Source organism: Microtus oregoni, unplaced genomic scaffold (genome assembly GCF_018167655.1).
Source record: "Microtus oregoni isolate MIOR12 unplaced genomic scaffold, Mior012 000074F_ref0000038, whole genome shotgun sequence".
In the NCBI taxonomy this organism is placed as follows: domain Eukaryota; kingdom Metazoa; phylum Chordata; class Mammalia; order Rodentia; family Cricetidae; genus Microtus; species Microtus oregoni.
The window spans coordinates 1409987-1428941 of NW_024544004.1; the positions used below are offsets into that span (position 1 = coordinate 1409987).

Here is an 18955-nt window from a genome sequence, read left to right on the forward strand (position 1 = left end):
TATCACCTTCCTCTTTGCTGTTGATGTTTTTTTTTTCTGGATCCTGGAAGATATGGGATTTTACTGGACAGCAGGACAAGATCCTCTGAAGGCTACAGCCAGCATTAACTAGGGCCAATTTAGTTCATCTGGGCAGTGAACATGAACCTGAACAGAGTGAGGGCTTAGGAAAAAATTCCAAGCAGACACCATTATTCTGTTTGGTAAACAGCTTGGGTCTCAGCACTCTGTTGATGTGCCCCTGTCAAGGTCTGCCTGTCTAGCTACTGCTGCTGGAAGGATCTTTCCACCTTCAAGATGTGTCACTAGCTCATCGAACCTATTTCTGTAACTCTCGGTGAGAGCCAATTTAAGCTGGCTTCTCAGTTCACTCTGCACTCAGAAGAGACCCATTTCTAGTTCCTTTCTGGCATCCACGAGACCAGATGCGGTGACAATTGTTCCAGGGAAATGAACCTAGCAAAGGATCCCAGGGTGCTTCTCAGGGGAGCGGGGGATTCATCGGCTTCATCGGTGACTTAAACACACACTGCTTGCAGCTTGAGCGCTGTCATCTGCTCCCTGGGAAGCTTTCTGATGGGGTATGCTTTGGGGACAGAACAGGGGATCTAGGGTGGAAGGCAGAAGGAAATTCCCAATGAGGCTATGGGACAAATGACACATTCAGAGGGTGCTCATGTTTATGGCTAAGGCCCTATTGCATCTGGCAGCCAGAGCTGGGCAGCAGTTCCTGCAAATGAGAAGCCACTGCTTTCGTTAGGTAGGTCATTGTACCATAAGCCCCACTAGGAGCGCTGTCATAAAAGGAGTGGCAAATTCCCGTGGCTTGGTCTTTTTCCAGGATGTCTATAGCTCCAAATGATACCTGCAGTCAGAAAAAGCAGGGAAAAAAAATGAATGGAATCTACCTTTCTCCTCCGTAAAGCACTCTGCACGTCAGAGGCGCTCTGCTGGACTACAGATGGGTGGGGCTGGGGGCTGGAGGGTAGACCTCACAGTGCCACGAGGCAGGCAAGATGGTGGCGGAATGCATGACACTGTCTGCCTCTGCTGTGGATGCTGTGTCCTCAGAGTCCTTCTTCAGCTGCTCAGCACTAATTCTTCAAGAGGACAGCTTCTTTCCCTGACTCAATTTTGTATACAGGGTAAGTAGTTTACCAAGAGTCGGGTATGTGGCAAGTGGTAGTGTCTGCAATAAAACCTACACTAATGCACACCAGATTCCCCAAAGATTGTTTGATTTCCCAAGTGGCCACTTTTCCATTTCCTAACCAAATGGTTGATATTTGTTCACCATCTGGGATGACATTTTCCTGGTTTGAGTATATGCCTTCCAACTGGACGCAATCTCCAGCATCAACAGGGATAAATGGCAACCAAACTGACTCCACAGCTTTGGCAGCTGGGTGAGTGGGTGGCCTAGTCATACCCACCTGGTCCTGCAGAAACATCTGATGGGCCAGCTGTACAATCTGGTCCACATGGATGATGCCTCCAATACTGTCCATCTCCGTATCTGAGAGCAGTGTTAGTACCATGATGGCTTCCACCAGCAGCTGCCGATACTCGGGCTGGGACACGCGGTTGAGTACGGACTCCACATGGACAGCAAACTTGATCTCATATGGGGTCATCTACCAAAGGGATCAGTACATTTCCAGGGTGAGATCTGGGACAGACAAGGCTTCCCCTAGCACGGCTGGGGCTCAGCTCAAGAGCTGCCTGGCTTCTGGACACTGTCTTGACTCTCTAACAGACGCTCTCTGGAGCAGAGGCTGACTGCTTTTCCCCAAGAGCCAGCTGGCATTGTTCTAGCTCCTTTTGTCTACCGACTGGACTGTGACTTCTAGGGAACAGGGACCATTTCTTATTTCTCTTAAAAAGAAGAGAACTTCCCTGTGGCATAAAGTCTGGTACCTTGGATAGGGTAAAAAACAAAATAAGACAAAAATCTCTTAAAGAATGCTTGGACGTGCGAGGCGTGGTGCTCCTGCTTGGAAGGCTAAAGATACCCCAGAATGCATGGAGGTGAATGTGAATACAGCACAGGCAAGACAGCGTGTGGGTGGCGTGGCCCCTGCACATGTCTAGCGTGTGTGGGATAGTGTCTGCATGGAGTTTTAAGGGCCCAGATAGTCTGTGAATGGTATTTCTGAGGGCAGTGAGGGAGAAAGGGTGGCAGGAAAGGACCTTTGCCCAGTTTGAGGGTGACGTGGTTGATGTGATCAGACCTACAGATGGCCTGGCTACACAGAGCAAACTTGGGAGGCCCAGGAAGAATCAGTCAGGAGGCGAAGCCATGGAGGGGCTGGTGTTTGGGTTTTGTTACTCTACCTCTTGGGTTGTTGAGGATGGGAGGACATAACCATCGATGGACAGACCATGGCACTAGAAGCAGAACAGATATTTTAGTCAGATTCCAGAAAACTCCAAGTGTATGCTTGCTCACACACTCATGCATGTGTGTGTACACACACACACACACACACACACACACACTTTCCTTGCCCTGGAAATCTGCACGAGGGCTGGAACATGCCAGACTGTCATGGTTATTTTTAGAGCATTGTTCTCACTGCCCACAGGCTGTGTTTTCGATGGAACAATTCTAGGGAGACCAGCAGGCATCTTTCAGATCAGTGCAGGAACAATGTCCTAGGGAGCTGCTGCGTCCTCCTCCCAAGAGACTCTGCACTGCACTTGGCAACTAGGCCAGGGTGCCTGCCAGGCCCCCTTTGGTGCCATAATGAAGGGAGATTTTCATTGCTCCCATTGGTGAAGTTATGCTCCTGCGCCTTTGCAGCCATCTATTTTCGAGATTTCTATAATAAGCACCAATCACAAAAGGCTGGAGCACATGCACACACACGCACACCCATGTATATAAATACCAATGGGGCGCAATACAAAATGCTGCTTTTTCATAAGAAAAGCATCTTGGTATTGGGCCAATGAAAGTCTAGCCGGAAGTGTATGGTGCCCCAAGAAGACTTAGGAGATTTTCAAAGAATGGCTAAGTCTTGTCTAACTGGCCATCTTTTACCCTCCAGTTGGCAACAGCTGCCTTGTCCTCACACCGGCCCGAGGGCTCCCCACAAAAATCTTGAAGGGTCGATCTGGGGCATCTGCAGGCTCAGAGGGCATACCCGCTCTGCCTCCCCCCCAGTGTATCTTGAGCAAGGCCTTGGCCAACAGGGCATAGGCACTGAAGCTCTGTGGCTGGCCCTGGGCACCTGCGGCAGAAAGACACAGTGGGCTGTGACTTCACAAAGGAGCTGGCATGTGTTCTCATTTGGGATTATAGCAGTTCTTTCCTCTCCTACTGTGAAATGAGCGAAAATGTAATGATGGGGGAGGGGGAGAAATTGGTCTTGCTTTGCAGAGCCTTTAAATGAGGCATACTTGCCCTCCATGGGGGAGGCAGGGCAAGCTCTGGTGGAGCCTGGGGAGTATGAATGTGTGAGAAGACAGACTGTGGGGTGTAGGGAACAAAGAGGACCCGTCTTCCCATGCTACCCCGACTTCAGCAGCAGGCGTTTAAGACAAGCCCCTCTTGCATTCAGGTGTATGTGTGGTGCAGTGTAGTCTGTGGATGTCACTTCCTGTCAGTTTCAAACTTCAAACTGGGATGAGATCTTAGCCTCTAGGCAGATGGGAAGGAAGCACAGCCCCTATCTCATTGCCACAGGAGCTGCTGGCTAAGGAGTGGGGGCTCTGGGGGCTCTACCGTCAAGCCATGTAAACAGGGGTAGCCCAGGGCAGGAGGGAGAGTGTGCCTTCAGGGCACATGGCTCCTGGAGTGAGGCTAGAATCTTTTCTCTGTACTCCCAAGACCTAGCAGGCAGCAGGGGCTCCATTACATTGTTGAATGATATGAGTGCCATGTGTGTCTGCCTCAAGCCAGATCCAGAGTTAATGCCGCAGGACCTCTATGGTACCATTTATGGTCAAAGTCTTCCTTGTCCTTTCTGTTTTTTGTCTATCTTTAGTTTTCTATGATCCTAAACTACGTCAAAGTTGGTTGCACACAACCAGGGTTGCTATTTTGTCGTGTCTTTCAGGACCATTTGACGATGTCAGGCTACTTTTGGTGCCATGTCTGGGACAGGAGATGCCACTGGCAATCAGTAGGCAGACACTGCTTCCTATGTGACTGTGCACAATACAGTACCATAGTAGAGTTACCTAGTGTTAGATGCCATAGGGCCAAGGCAGCAAGCTCTTGCTCCAGGCTGAGTCATTCAAGGTTGGGGCCACATGTTCTAGAGCCCTCTGCTTCTCGCTACCTTCTCGGTCATTGTGCTTCCTGAGGGCGGGTGGAGTCTGGCTCATTTCCCCTGAGTCTATGATTCCTCAGCCCCCACCTCACCTTCTGAAGAATCTTCCACACTCTCTGGTAGAATCCCACGGGGACCCTGTTGATGGCCCCATCCAGCCTTCTCCTGCGCAGCCACTGGCCCTGCTGCTCGCCCCAGCCCATGTGGTGTCCCCCGGAGTCTGTAGATGATGTGCCCGTTGGGGATGATGGGGTGCTGGACCTCTGCAAGACAGACACCATTTGGCCTTCAGAAGCAGGTGCCCACCTTGGAGGCCAGCTCCGAAAGCGAGTCAGAGTCTCCCTCCACATGTCACCCAGTCAGGGGCACAGGGCTCTTGGACTGCACACTGTTGGCTACTTGATGTTGGCTTTAGGTTTTCATGCTCTGCTCCAGTAGTTCTTCCCGGGCCCTAAGAAGGAGTATAATGTCAGGAGACCCTGGACTCACATGACAGAGGCCAAACAGATCTAGGTGTGGGCTTTGCCATCCGGCTGGCACTGCCAAGCTTAAGAGCTGCTGTGATAGCATCCGGACTGAGACTGCCTGTGCCCTGTGCTTGCGCCACCAGTTGATCTGTGTCATTGGGGACATAATTTCCCCGAGGGAGCTATCTGCTGCCACTCACTCAGTGAAGACCCCTAAGACTCCTTGTTGCTTGTGATGAGTGCTCAGAGGGCATCTGTCATCCAGAAGGCCACTCCCTCAGAGGTCACTGGCCAGGCATGCAAAGCCTATTTTAAGGGAAGCAAGTAGATGAGTCTCAGAGAAGATGAGCTGGGTGGGAAGGAGAGACAACCCGGGGTGGGGGCAAAGGCCCAAGGGCCTGATTTCCTTCAGCAGTGCCACAAGGAAGTGACCATCACCTCCCCATATGATGAATACAACAGAGAATGCCAGGGAGAAAGGATCAGGAAGCGAAGGCAGAAAGTCAACTAGAAGCCTTGCTTAGTGGTGGGGAGGGTCCTTGGTTTTTGGGTCTCTACCTCTGCCTTCCAATCCTTATTTCTGCTGTCCTGCTCTTGGTCCTGAGTTTTCTTCTAAGGCTAGGCTATGGTGGCCTTCAGCTTGGACCAGCTGACCAGGGTTAGAGGGTGGCAGTTTTCCAATTCCTTGTGGGAGGCTAGAGTTCTCGAGACTCTATAAGGGAAGGGCTGGAGGGTTGCTGACCCCTGGGGGCAGGATGGAGGAGGACCTTCCACCAGGCAGAGATGAGGTGTGGGAGTCACACTGATGTGCCCTCGGGTTGGGACAAGGCTAACACATATCGCTTCATACATTTTTGTTTGGACTGTTTGGCTTGTTTCTCAGTGTGCAACATCAAATTTGAAGGTTTAAAAATAAAATCCAAATATTAAGCATGCTAGCAGGGCAGGAGGTGGGATCCTTCTTTCAGAACTCACTCTGACTTCAACAGATCTTATTTTGAAGAGGCAGTTAGTTAGGCTGGGTTATTCTGCTGGGCTCATTACTGCCATTTAAATAAGGCAACAATTAGCTACAAATAAAAGTAATTACAGCCACACTCATCAGTGACTCAGCTGATTTGCTCCTTCTGGCGTTGGGAGGCAGATTCAGACTTGTCTCTGCAATTAGAACATTTCCTGGGCCTCCACTTGAGCTAGGGCCACATGCTCAGCTGGGGCCGGAGAGTAGAAAATGATAGCTAGCCCCGGGGCAGCAGCTCAACACTCAATAAAAAGGCAGGAGGGCTGGGATGTGGGTCAGTGGTGGAGCGCCTGCCTAGCATGCTCAGATCCTTGAGTTCCACCTCAGCACTGCAAAACAATCAAGGAACGGGCATAGAACCAGGGTTTTGAAGACTCTAGAAACCCCTGGGAGTTGGTAAGGTAAGCATGCCCCACCCCACTGTATTGAATTTTATAAGCCAAGATCTAAGAGCATGAGATGGCAAATAAACTTCAGTTCAAGAATATTTAAACTTTTCTGGAATTTTCTCCAACTTACAGTTGAACGTACCTTCAGTGTCAACTGAAAACCCTTAACCCAGTGGCTCTCAACTTTCCTAATGCTGTGACCCTTCATGTTATGGTGACCCCCAACTATACAATTGTTTTTGTTGCTACTTCATAACTGCAATTTTGCCACTGTTATGAATCATAATGTAAATATTTGATATGCAGGTATGATAAATGATATGCAACCCCTATAAAAGGATTATCTCACCCCTTCCCAAAGAGTTTGTGACACACAGGTTGAGAACTACTGCCTTAGCCTTTACTCAAACCTTCAGAAGTCAGGGATGAGGGTTGTGGCGAAGTTTGGTGCTGGAATGTTTGCTTAGCATGTGGGAGGTCCTCAGTTCCATGTCCAAAACTGCACGTGACCTTACACACATGTGAGCGCGCACACACAGACACAGATGTGCACACACATAGACACCCTAAATGTAAGTGTGGACGAGGTGGGAGCATGGGTAAGGCCACAAGAGAACGTGGACAGTACAGACATGGAGGAGGACACAGGGAGGGGAGCGATGCCAACACAGATTTACCGCAGACTTGAAGGAATGCAAACTGTTGGACACAGCCTGGCCCACAGGAAAGAACTACAAAAGAAAAAGAACAGACTCAGTCACGTGCAGTGACACCAAGAGATGCAAGCAGTTATTGTGAAAACACAGCAGCGTGAAAAGCAGAGACTGAAGACAGACGCGGCCCAGCGAGGCTCTGATTAAGCAGCAGTGACAGATGCAGGCCCACTGCTCCCTTGCAGCCCAGCTTGGCTCTAAATAGCAAGCATTACCAGCTTCCTTTTCTTTGTGGAGCAGGCCTAAGCAAACTAGGACACACGTTCCAAAGTCACAGCCATGCTAATGTCTTATGTTGCACTGTCAACAACCGTAGAGGTCAAAATATTCCTAGCTTTCACTAACACCTGTCTTCTGATGGGTATCCCAGAGATTATTGTTAAATGTACGTGGAGAGCAGGCCGATGACCTTGGACCGTAAACATCTCTCCTCATCTAAGAATCTAGATGGCACCCTGAATTTGCATACTGGTCTGTGGTATGCTTGCAAAAATGAGTAGACACAACACCATGACACCTGTTAAATTTTCACCAGCGAACACTCGTCTTGATATGAGTGGTCAGCTACAAAACTGGTACTGGCTGACTGAATATAAACACAACAAAGAAGAAAGGTAATCATTTCACCCCCATCACAGGCAAGGGCAGCACTAAATGGAAGAAGCCACCCACATTCACCCAGGATCAGGCTTTTGAGCTGTGGGTAGCCAGAGGGACGGTGCCACCGAGTGGCTGACAAAGGAAGATGTTTGGAGAATCATTTCCTTAGAAGGAGTATAAATGAGACACTCTGGAGGGTCTATGCTCTGAGAAAACATGCAGCCTGCACTAGGTGCCATCATACATGTACTTTCTCTGGTCACAGAAACATGGCAAATCATTAGAAATAAGAATCCAAAGCGGCAGTACACAGCTGCAGTCCCACCTACTCAAGAAGCTGAGGCATGAGGATCCCTTTAGCCCAGGAGTTTGGGCATAGCCAGGGCTGCATGGAGGTTCCCATCTCAAAAATAAATCTATAAATTAAAAAATGCCCATTTTTTTTTCTGAAGAGAAGAAGTACATTGCAGGGTGATATACACAGAGTCCTAACATTTTTTTCCTTCCGGGGTTAAATCTCCCCAGGTAGGCAAAAGGCAGGAGCCTTATTCTCTCTATTGATGAGATTACAGAGCACATTCCTCTTTCTGAACAGAAATGCTGGTGGAGACAGAGACTAGGCCATCTCTTTCACAAAGAACCTTTACAAAGGCTGAGTTTGATAAATGGAATTCTTTTGATCAGTACCATGCACTAACAAAATGAGCCACCCTAAATGATGGCTCTAACTGGCCACCCTAAATGGATTTTTTAAAGGCCCAGGGAAGGTCATCTCTCCTGCCTTCTCATCCTGCTCCCTGTCTCTGGGGCTGGCTGCCTGAGCTACTGAGCCATTCCACCACGCGCCCATCCACACTCTGTATCTGCAGCTTCCCTTTCCATGCTCAAGCCCGAAAGAGCATGTAGCGACCACAGAGAAGGACAGACAGAACAAGACACTTCACCTGCTCATCAGCACTAGCTCGCCTAGTCATCTGCAAGTAAAAACATCAGGAGGTGAAAGCCTGCTTCCAGTTAATGATGCTGCACTGCTCCCTCTGATAAGCCAGGGCAAGCTGGTCGCACCTCAGGGGCTGGCCTTTATTGCCTCACAGACCTAAGCCAGGGTGACTAGTGTATGACCAGACTGTTGTCCGGGTGGTGGTCATCTCCTAGCTCAGTATCAGGCACATCAGGGCTGAAATGGTATTGAACTTTAGACCTGTGAGGGTCAGTTCCAAAGCTCTCTACTGTGAGTTAGAAAGCAGACAACCATGGATGGTAGTAAATATAGGTATCATGATTATCCTAGTCCACATCCTCTTGGCTATTTCACATGAAGAACACATTTGGTAGAGAAATGGTTGTGTCTTTTGACATTATTCCACTTTTCTTAAAAAAATTATTTTTATCTTATGATATGAGTATTTGTCTCCATGTGCCTGCTGTCTGCAGAGGTAGAGGAGGGCATCAGAGCCCCTAGAAATGGATTCAGAGACAGCTCAAAGCTGTCATGTTGATGCTGGGAATTGAGCCCAGTCCTCTCCAAGATCAGCCAGTGCTTTTAACTTTTGATCCATTTCTCCATCCTCATGACTGCACAAAAACAAAGATGGACAAGGGGTTATTCTAGAATGTGCATGTACGGCACATGAAGGCTAGCAATTGGTGGGCATGAGCCCATGTGAATGCCTACAGGGTACCTTCCTGGGATACAGGGCTGTGTTCCCATTCCACAACTTCTACAGGGAGCAGGTCAAAGCTTCATGCCCTTGTCTTTCTGAGGTGAGCCCTGGCAGAAGAACCATGTATACCCCTCCCTTATGGCTGCCATGCTAAGGCCTTCTTACCTGTTTCATCTCACACCTTAGCCTGTTGATACCACTCCTCTCAGTCTTGGTGACACCAGTGTGACCCACCTCATGGATGGAGATGGCAGGGCTGGATGTGGAGGAGTGAATTGGGTGCACTAAAAGGGAAACGCACAAATGAGGTTATTAGGGAATCTATCGCACCTGCTTTGAGAGAAGCACCATGGACAACATGCTTCTGAAGTCCGTACCTCTTCCCTACTTGACTGTAAACTTGATGAGAGGAACACCTAACTTGCCCCAAGCAGAACTGGGATTACAGTGCTGAAGGTAGGTAGCACAGGCATGAGGCCTGAAGGGCTGTGTGAAAGTGTGGTGTCTTAGTTAGGGTTTCTGTTGCTGTGAAGAGACACCATGACCATAGCAACTCTTATAAAGGAACACATTTAATTGGGATGGCAACTTACAGCTCAGACGGTCAGTCCATTACTATCATGGTGGGGAACATGGCAGGGAGCAGGCAGTCATGGTGCTGACTACATGTTGATCAGAAGGTTAAAAGGAAGTGGCTTAAGCACTGAGTGAAGCTTAAGCAAGAGACCTCAAAACCAGACCCAACAGTGACACATTTCCTTCAACAAGGCCACACCCATTTCAGCAAGGCCACACCCACTTCAACAAAGCCACACCTCTAGATTGTGCCACTCTGAGCTTCTGGGGGCCAGTTACACTCAGACTCCCACATGTGGGTAGTGTTGAGCAGCAGGCACAGAACAGGGTGGCAGAAAACTGTTGGCTGACTGAAATGGTTTGGAAAACTACTTTTTTACTTACCCAAAACACATTTTCTTTGTGGAAAACTGAGACCACCCAAGGAAGCCAGAAGTAACATCTGTTGACATTTCACTCATTATCCTGCCAATTTTCCCCTCCAGATCCATGTTTTTACCTTATGCAATGTCACATATATGTACAAAGAAAAACTTTATATTATATACATGACATATCCATACATAATATGCAAACAAGCTTATTGTTTCAGCAATTAATATTCTGTGAGTGTTCTTCCACAGCTTTACACATTCTCTCGCATGTCTAATGACTGCATGACATCTGATCTCAGAGTGAGGCGCACACCTGATTCTATCTGTGATTTTCTAAAGAGTTCATCTTGACTACCGTGTAGGATCCATACTGACCTTGCCAAGCTCTCTATGCCAAATGTCCCTGGCAAAATGACAAAACTGCTGCATAGCCAACTGAAGGGCTTAGAACTTAGGTTCCTGTGGCTGTCAGACAACTGCTGTGGTACCCTCATCAAGCCTTTTCTCGGCTTGGGTGCAGGTACACATGCAGTGGCATCCAGGATGGATAGAAATCAGGGCACAGAGATCTTAACCCAGGCCTCTGGGAGGAAGCAGAGGCTGAGCTGGCTAGAGAGCTCAGGGGTGCAGTGGAAAGTTACCAAAGCCAGGCACGTGGTGCTACAATAGAACAGGGGCAAGGCTGCTCTTTCCATGACACAAGGCCATACCTCTTTCCACCATATGCCATTAGCCTTACCACTTAGTAACCTGTCCCCAGCTCTGCGACCTCTCTCTCTCTCTCTCTCTCTCTCTCTCTCTCTCTCTCTCTCTCTCTCTCTCTCTCTGGTCTCTAAGACAATGGTCATAAGGGATTATTCTGAAAGGCAAATGTGATCCTATTACTGTTCCCTTGGAATCCTCCTGGGTCTAAATCTGTCTTCAGGATAAAGCCCAAACAGTCTTTGTGGTGCCACAGAAAGATCTCCTGATAGGGTCCCCTGTGGGCATCTGCACACAATACTCTCCCATTCTACTGTTCCTTTTGTAGGCCCACCACAAAGGTCATTTTCTAGGGAACCCAAAGATGGGTCAAGCAGGAGGAGGGGCACCAAAGAAATGGAAAACAGAAGCCAAATGGGGTGTGGGAAGCTCCACTGTGTTTGAGGGAAAGTGTTTCTTGGAAACAGAATTTTAGGATTTAGTCAGAATTTTGGCTTCCTAGCTTATAAAAACTGAACAGTTATGTGTTAGTTTGAATGTAATTGGTCCCCATAAGCTCATAGGGAGTGGCACTATTAGGAGGCATGGTCTTGTTAAAATAAGTGTGGCCTTGTTGGAGTCAGTGTGTCACTGTGGGGGCGAGCTTTGAGATTTCATATGCTTAAGTTTGGCTCAGTGTCTGAGTCCACTTCCAGTTGCCTTCTGATCAAGATGTAGTCAGCACCATTTCTGTCCGCCTGCTCACCGCCATGCTTCCCACCAGGATGATAATGGACTGGACCTTGAGCTGTAAGCTGCCACCTCAATTAAATGTTTCCTTTTATAAGAGTTGCCATGATCATGGTGTCTCTTCACAGCAACAGAAACCCTAACTAAGACAAGTTACAAGATAGTGAAGAAATGTTACGTTTAAAAAAGATAACATGTCTTCTGTCCTTATTTACAATGAGACATGCAATGACATTCAAATGACATTCCTCAGTTATTGGTTTTGCAAGCATCTATATAGCTTTACATTTAATGACCTGTCAAACCATGTACACTACTATGAGGAACCGAACACATTAACTATTTATCCTTTCCATTTACATTTCAAGGATTGTGTACCTGAAATAACTGTAAATTACTTCTGGGTACGGATCACAAGTCCTCCTCCCCAGAAAGCAGAAAACCACGAATAGACAGCTGATTGCCCCATGCAGCTTTGTCTGAAGCTGGCGCACACTTAGGAAAAATACAAAGTACCCAGTGTCCTTCTTATTAAATAAAAAGAATGATAGCCCACAGTGTGTTTCTTTGGCTTGATGAAATAAATTCACCAATGTGTCTGTAAATCATTTAGCTTTTTTATGAGGAGAAATGATAATTGCTTCAATTATAATTAGGGAACATTTGGGAACAAGAAGCACACCAGGACTTGGGTGATTAGATTTCTTAGCACTGCGAGCAGATTTCCAAGATGGCTAAAAACTAAATGAGTAACACTGGGCTACAGTGAGCGCACCGGCCCCCACGGGTCATCCAGCATTGCCTTCTACCCCCTGGCTACAAACGCTTTGATGATGGAAACCAAAAGCCAGGCCACAGGGGGTATCTTGTAAGGGCAGACGTGTGATCCTGACACTTAGGGATGCAGGAGATGCAGGGTACAAAGGTGTGCAGTTCGCTCAGCTCACATACCGCTATAACCTACAAAGGAATGCAACCCTCTGAGGGCGCTCCCTGGCCCTACAGGCAGGAACCCTGCGCCCACGCCCCAGTCCATCCCACTGAAAGAGGAAGCGCACATTCCTTCCTTATAGGGGAACCATTGACGCTGGTGCTGATCTGCACGTGGGTCCCCATGAAGGCCTCACAGCACTCACTCATCGCTTCTCTCCACACCGAACTCCTTCCCACTCAGAATATGATGCAGGAGGTTCTTCATGTCAAAGGGGCTGAGGTTCATCAAACTCTCTGAGGCTTCTTCTCCTAGAAGCAAACATTTTATAAGGGGCCCAGACATGGGCTGGTAGTGGGTAGTTCGGGTGGGAGAGGGTGATATAGAAGGTACTGGTGGGTCTCCTTGCTCATGACTCCTTCACTGGTGCTGCAAGCCTGACAAACATTAATCCTTGGGAAATACAAACACCTCTGTTTAGGTCAGTACAGATGCATTTAACTCCTAGACATAGAATTTTTCCCACCGCACTGATCCCTGCTGCTGGGATGTGGTTTGCAAATGATGTTTATCATTATTTCTCTCAGTGAAGGTGCTAGGAAGTAGAGGGTGACATCTTACAGTGAGGCTATCACTGGAGCTTAGCTGTCAGGTACAGCAAAGGTTCTCAGGAAAACATGGCAGCTGCTTTGCCAATCCCAGTGAGGAACGTTGTTGTGCTATGTGGCCTGACAGGAACCACCTCTCACAAAGGAACCTGGGACAGCCTAAGATCACCCAGAGTGGAAGTCTATTTAGAAGTGCCTGAGTGTGGCTCTCTGCACAGAAAGGCCTTGAGGTAGGGCTGAGATGGAAGGGTTGGCAAGCCATGACAATTTACCTGAGCAGTTCAAGCTCCGAGCCAACTCTGTGGCCATCACCTGGATGATCAATCCAATTCGGAGTCTGAGCATCTCTGCAAAGAGGCTAGGCTGGGCCCGGACATACATGGCCAGGTAAACCACGATCTCCTGGTGCAGATGGGAAGAGGGCTTCAGGGAACCTGAGAGGCCTACTGGCATCCTGAGTTAGGCTGTGGCCCAGCAGGCCCTTCTTGTATCAGCATCTGACCTGTGTGAGGACAGCAATGCTGATGTCCTGTCCACTGGCCTCGTAGATGAGTTTTGTGAGCTCCTCTGGGGGAAGAGGCCTAGGAAAGAGCAGCAGGTCACACAAAATGGGTGCCTCAGAGCAGGGCCACCTTGCTCTCACTTTAAGTTCCCTACTTTCTATACTACAAGCACCCATGTGACAGAGTATCTTCCAAAAGCAGCTGCCACCGCTTCCCAACTGCAATGCTCTCTTTGTGTTCCTCTACAGATTGGGGAGCACCTCCAGCAAGGACTCACGTGGAGATGGTCTTCTCCCGGGGCTCAGGGGGCAGGCCGACTGTAAGCTGCTTCTGGTGGGACAGCAGATCTGCACAGGCCTGCACATTTTTTGTGGGGGAGGGAGAGGTGTACAAAGGAATATAAACGTAGCAAAACTAACTGAGACAGTTAAGTGCCACCAGCACCAGAAATTTGCCTTTATGAACTTCATTATCCATATTGCCCTTCAGAGAAATTCAAACCTAAAACCCTGTCTTAGCAACCCACATAGGCTAGATTCCTGTAATCTTTGTGTCTCCCAGGTATGGCTCCAGGCCTGGTCCATCCACTAGAGCAGACACCCCGGACTCCCTGCTATTTGGACAAGGCAGGGATGAGGCTTCAGAGAGCAAAGATTAGAGTTACTAGCCACACTGTGTTCCAAGCTTACAAGCGCCTCAGTATTGATATGTAACAATGACTAGCATCTTAAGAACACTTGCTTAAAGCCACAGGAAGTGGTTCTGGATTTTGTAGGGCCTCAGGGATATAAACACTAATGATTACTGTACTGTGACATGTAGAAAGAAGGACTTTGTTTCATGTGATTGCTTTCTGTGGTGAAGAAAGAAACAAACTAATCAACTTGAAAATCCCTTCTTCTCTCCTCTCCTTCTAGAGCAATGAAGTCAGGAGAGGGCCTGTCCAGTGCTGGCTTAGGTTCCCTGAGTTCCTTTAGTGACAAGAGGCACTTGCCTTGAGCTTCCACAACTAGAAGACCAGAAGAAGGAAACATGGGGCTAGAGAGAATAAATGGACAACCCGGCACGCACGCAGATTCTGACCTCAGCCAGGACCTCCACTTTCTTCCTGAGCAGGCCTGAAATGTAGCGGACCAAACTCCATTCTTGGTTTAGGCCAGCTTTTCCATAGAGCTCGCTAAGAAGACTGTGAACAGTGACTCCACGCTGTCCAGACAGATTGGTATCCCAGCTGGGACCCCTGAAAGGAGGCAGAAAAATACAAAGATAAAGGTCATACTGTCAAAGCTGTTTTAAAACATGGACTGCTGTGAATTTTGCCAATATTTGGACATTTTAAGTAACTCTGAGGCTCACCAAGACAGTTCAGGCTAAGCAAACATTTCTATGCCATGTCTTTTGAAACAAAAGCCTAGTGTTCACACATCACAATGGTATCCTGGCTTCACCCAGACTTCTGGAAGGCCAGCATCAAGAAACAGAGAAAGGGATAGAAGTCTCGTGTGTGAAGATCCTAGGTAATTTGGGTGAATGTGATCATGGCCTGGCACTGCTGCAATGCCAACAGATCAGGAAAACTACGTTCAACATGGTGAACTCCATAAACTTACTGCTATACCTTGGATGCTTGTGTCCCCCTCAAATCCCCATACGAAAATGCTAACCTCAGAGTTATGGTATTGGCAGGTAGAGCTTTTGGAAAGTAAGGAGGCCATGAAGAAAGATCCTCATAATCCATCAGATTATGAGAGTTCCCAGAGACTTGCTGTGCCTCCCTTCCACCATGTGAGGAAGGGTGGAAAGGCACCATCCATGAGGAAGTAGACGTCACCAGACACTGTACTCGGTATACTATGAGATACGCTTCTGTTCTTTATGCTGGCAGCTGATGGGGTATAGTAGCCCAAAGGCATTAAGGCACTTACTTTATCACATAGAGAATGTACAGAATGTCTGCTTGGTCCTGGAGGTTTGAGCAGTCTTTCAGCTGCCCAACTAGCTTCTCACAGTCCATTTCACCATGGTCATCTCTGGGCCACTGGTAGTCATAGTCAGGAGTCTGGCCACATAAAAGCCAAAATGGAGGGAAAGGAGTTGATAATGGGAACTTTTAGATGACCATAAAGTGCAACACCAACCTTGCTTTTGAATGCTAGCACTATGCTAGGCTTCATTTTTTTTTTCAGGAAATCTTTTGTACTATGTTATTTACAGGCCTTTATGATCTTCAATAGTGATCTATGTCAGTCAGCACTTGCAAGGGACTAGACTGAACAGATTAAAACACATATCAGTTTTATTTATGCAAAACTCAAAAACAAAAAAAAACCCAACTTCTACTGTTACAGATCTTAAGAGCCGTGCTTCTCTCCACTACAACTGGGAATGGAACCCAGGACCTTGCAAGAGAAACAGTCTACCACTGAGTCACACCCACAGGCCCAGCAGTTATCTTGGGACTATAGGATGGGGCTAACTAGGAGGAGGCACAAGAGCATACTGACTCAGTGGCAGTTCACAGCACTCTACTGGTGAGTGTGCTTTTCTGTATATATGTTATACATTAAAAGAACATATTGGTTCGTTTTCTTGAATAAGCTCTCATCATGTAGTCCAGGCTTCTCTAGAACCTGCTATGTACTCAAGTTGACTGAAAATTTGCAGTCTTCTGCCTCTGCCTTCTTGGCGCTGGAATTATAGTCAATGCTAGCACAGCAAGCTTTCAATGAAATATCTTTTAGAATAAAAAAAAGTACTTGTTTAAAACTACCTAAAAAATGAGGTGAGATTAAAATATTCTCCAGTAGACATTGGATATTTTGATTCATATGGGACAAAATCAGGAAATCTGTATGAATAAAACAGTAAAAAAAGGCCCAACACCCCGTGACATCATGGTTTTTAAGAATCTCATTACATTAAGAGTATGAAGGAGCAGTTGTAGGGGTGCACATTTATAACGGTACTTGACAGGCCAGTGCAGGAGGACTGTGAATTCAAGAGCAGCCTGGGCCAAAACCAGACCTTGTTTTCAAAAACCAGACCAAAGGGTGTGAGTAATGAAGTAATAAAGTCCCATGCTCTGTTCTGAGCTCTGGCTGGCTCAGATGAGATAAGGAAGGCAATTAAGTGTACTTCTTCTATTACTTCCTATGTTCTGAAGAACAGGCAGAGAGGCAGTAAGAGGCCTTTTCCTCCAGGCAAAACGCAAAGGTATGCACCAAACTCAGAGCATGCAATGATGCAAATTGCATTCCAGACAACTACGTGCATAGATTCACAGCAACAGGCAGACTGTCTCAATTGTGAAACTCTGGGTATAAAGAAATAAGCTCTTAAAGTGTCACCATTTGAGACAGTTATTGGGACTAACCTGGTATTATCAAGTATTACGTTAAAACAAAACAAAACAATTCAAAACACTTTACCTTCTTTAGGAGTGGCTGAGGGGAGTCAACAAGATTCAGTGACTTACGGTGTCCACTTAGAACTTTAGTTGGCAAAACCATTGGAAAAACTGCAAGAGAAAACAATGAAGAAAGCGCTCGTGAGGAAGGATAATGACAAAGTCCTTCTTTTGGTAGGTATGGGGCATTTTAGGCCTGCAAACAGATTTAAAAGAGGTGATGCTTGACTTCACTCCTCCCTCCCCATCTCTTTTGAAGGCTTGTCTCACCACATCTGGCTTCCTATTTATTTATTATATGCGTGCTCTAGCCACATATACGATTTTATGCTAGAAGAGGGCACCAAATCCCACCAGCGATGGTTTTGAGTCACCATGTGGTTGTTGGATTGAACTCAGGACCTCTGGAAGAACAGCCAGTGCTCTAAACTGTTAAGTCATCTCTCCAGCCCCCCACTTCTCTCTTTTAGTTTCTAGATGGCAAAACTGAGACCTAGAGAAGGTGGAACATTTGCCCAAGGTCACAGAGTTTCATGATCGAGGTGTCTGGGCTTCCTGCTCAGTTTAATTCTAGCGCTGCTGGTTGCTCTGGATTTCATTTTTTATCATCTCTGGATGTTTTTATTATCTGTAGTCCTTCAGTATGATGTCTCTGTCTTTCAGGCTATACTATAACTCAGAAAACTAACAAGTAGCTCATGTGTATTTTCTGTGTTGTGCACATCCATGGGGAAGCCAGGGCTTTGCATTACGTTTCTTCGTCTGTTTCTTTCCACATTATGTTTTGAGATAGCATCTCTTCACTGAACCTGTAGTTCATTCATTCAGCTCCAGGGATTGGCCTCCCGACCCCCACTCCCCACTGCCACAGCTGCAGTGCTGGAGTTACAGATGTGCATTGCTATGCCTGGATTTTACACGGCTGCTGGACAGATGAACTCAGATCCTCATGCTTGCTCAGTGAGTCCTTTACCCACGGAGCCATATTCCTAGCTCCCTCACTAACGCATATTCAAAAGGATTCTTAAAGCAAGCTAAATGGTTCACATCTGTAATCCCAGCAGTCTGTAGAGGACTACAAATTCAAAGTCAGCTGAGTTCATGGCCAGCCTGTACCACACAACAAGATACTCTCACCAAAAAAACAAAACAACCACTGAACAAAAACATCTAACTAAGACCCCCCCAAAAAAGGACAAATCGTCAAGAATCGGTTAAAAACAGAAAAGACAATAATAGCATTTTCAGAAATAGCGAAGACAAAGGTTGAAAGACAAGTGATTTAGAAAACACGGGGCCTGCATATATGTTAGGGTGATGGCAGTTTGGTGTTTGTGTGGGACTCCTAACAGTGGGAGCAGGGGTTGTCTCTGACTCTTTTCCCTGCTCTTGGGACCCCTCTCCCTTCTGCTAGGCTGCCTCCTCCAGCCTTAATATGAGGGTATGTGTCGAGTCTTACTGAAACTTGTTATGCATGTTCAGCTTTAACTCTGAGAGGCCTGCCCTTTTCTGAAGGGAAAGGGAGTTGATCTGGGGGAGGGAAGGTGGGAGGAACTTGGAAGAGTGGAGGGAGGGGAAACTGTGGTTGGGACATAATATATGAGAGAAGAAGAAATAAAGATTATTTAAAAAGGAAAAAGAAAATACAGGTCAACAAACTTCAAGAATACAATAGGGAAATAAATGAACCAGTTAGATCTACCTTCAGAGAAACCTTTGAAGTCTAAGGTTTGCTGTCCTGGGTACTTCTGGGACAGGTATGGAATTCAAGGGAATAAAAATAAAAAAAAACCTGAAGAGACAGTGTGTGAGATGCTGTGAGAATCCTAGATGTTCTGCTTTTCTGCACAAGGCATGGTGTCTGCCCCTTTCGGGAAGACATAAAGCTAGAGGACTCTCCAAAGAGAGGCAAAGAGGCAGGATGCCTGGGCACAGACTAACATATCTGAAGGCCTGAGTTCCTTCCTTAGAGAGACACGAGATCAGTTCTCTGCC

General features: G+C 47.1%; 1 protein-coding gene across 1 annotated transcript in view; it reads right to left on the bottom strand.

Annotated features, from left to right (window-relative positions):
* Nucleotides 1–662: 662 nt before the first annotated feature.
* LOC121441299 (phosphorylase b kinase regulatory subunit alpha, liver isoform-like) overlaps nt 663–18955 on the bottom strand; it is an 83842-nt gene continuing 65549 nt past the window's right edge. Inside the window, 14 exon segments of the mRNA XM_041642437.1 lie at nt 663–865; nt 1434–1634; nt 2335–2388; nt 4370–4540; nt 6832–6885; nt 8412–8441; nt 9297–9415; nt 12653–12754; nt 13324–13453; nt 13554–13632; nt 13832–13911; nt 14638–14794; nt 15480–15613; nt 16983–17071. Of these exon segments, the coding sequence (XP_041498371.1) occupies nt 695–865; nt 1434–1634; nt 2335–2388; nt 4370–4540; nt 6832–6885; nt 8412–8441; nt 9297–9415; nt 12653–12754; nt 13324–13453; nt 13554–13632; nt 13832–13911; nt 14638–14794; nt 15480–15613; nt 16983–17071 (1571 nt within the window). The 3' untranslated portion in view covers nt 663–694.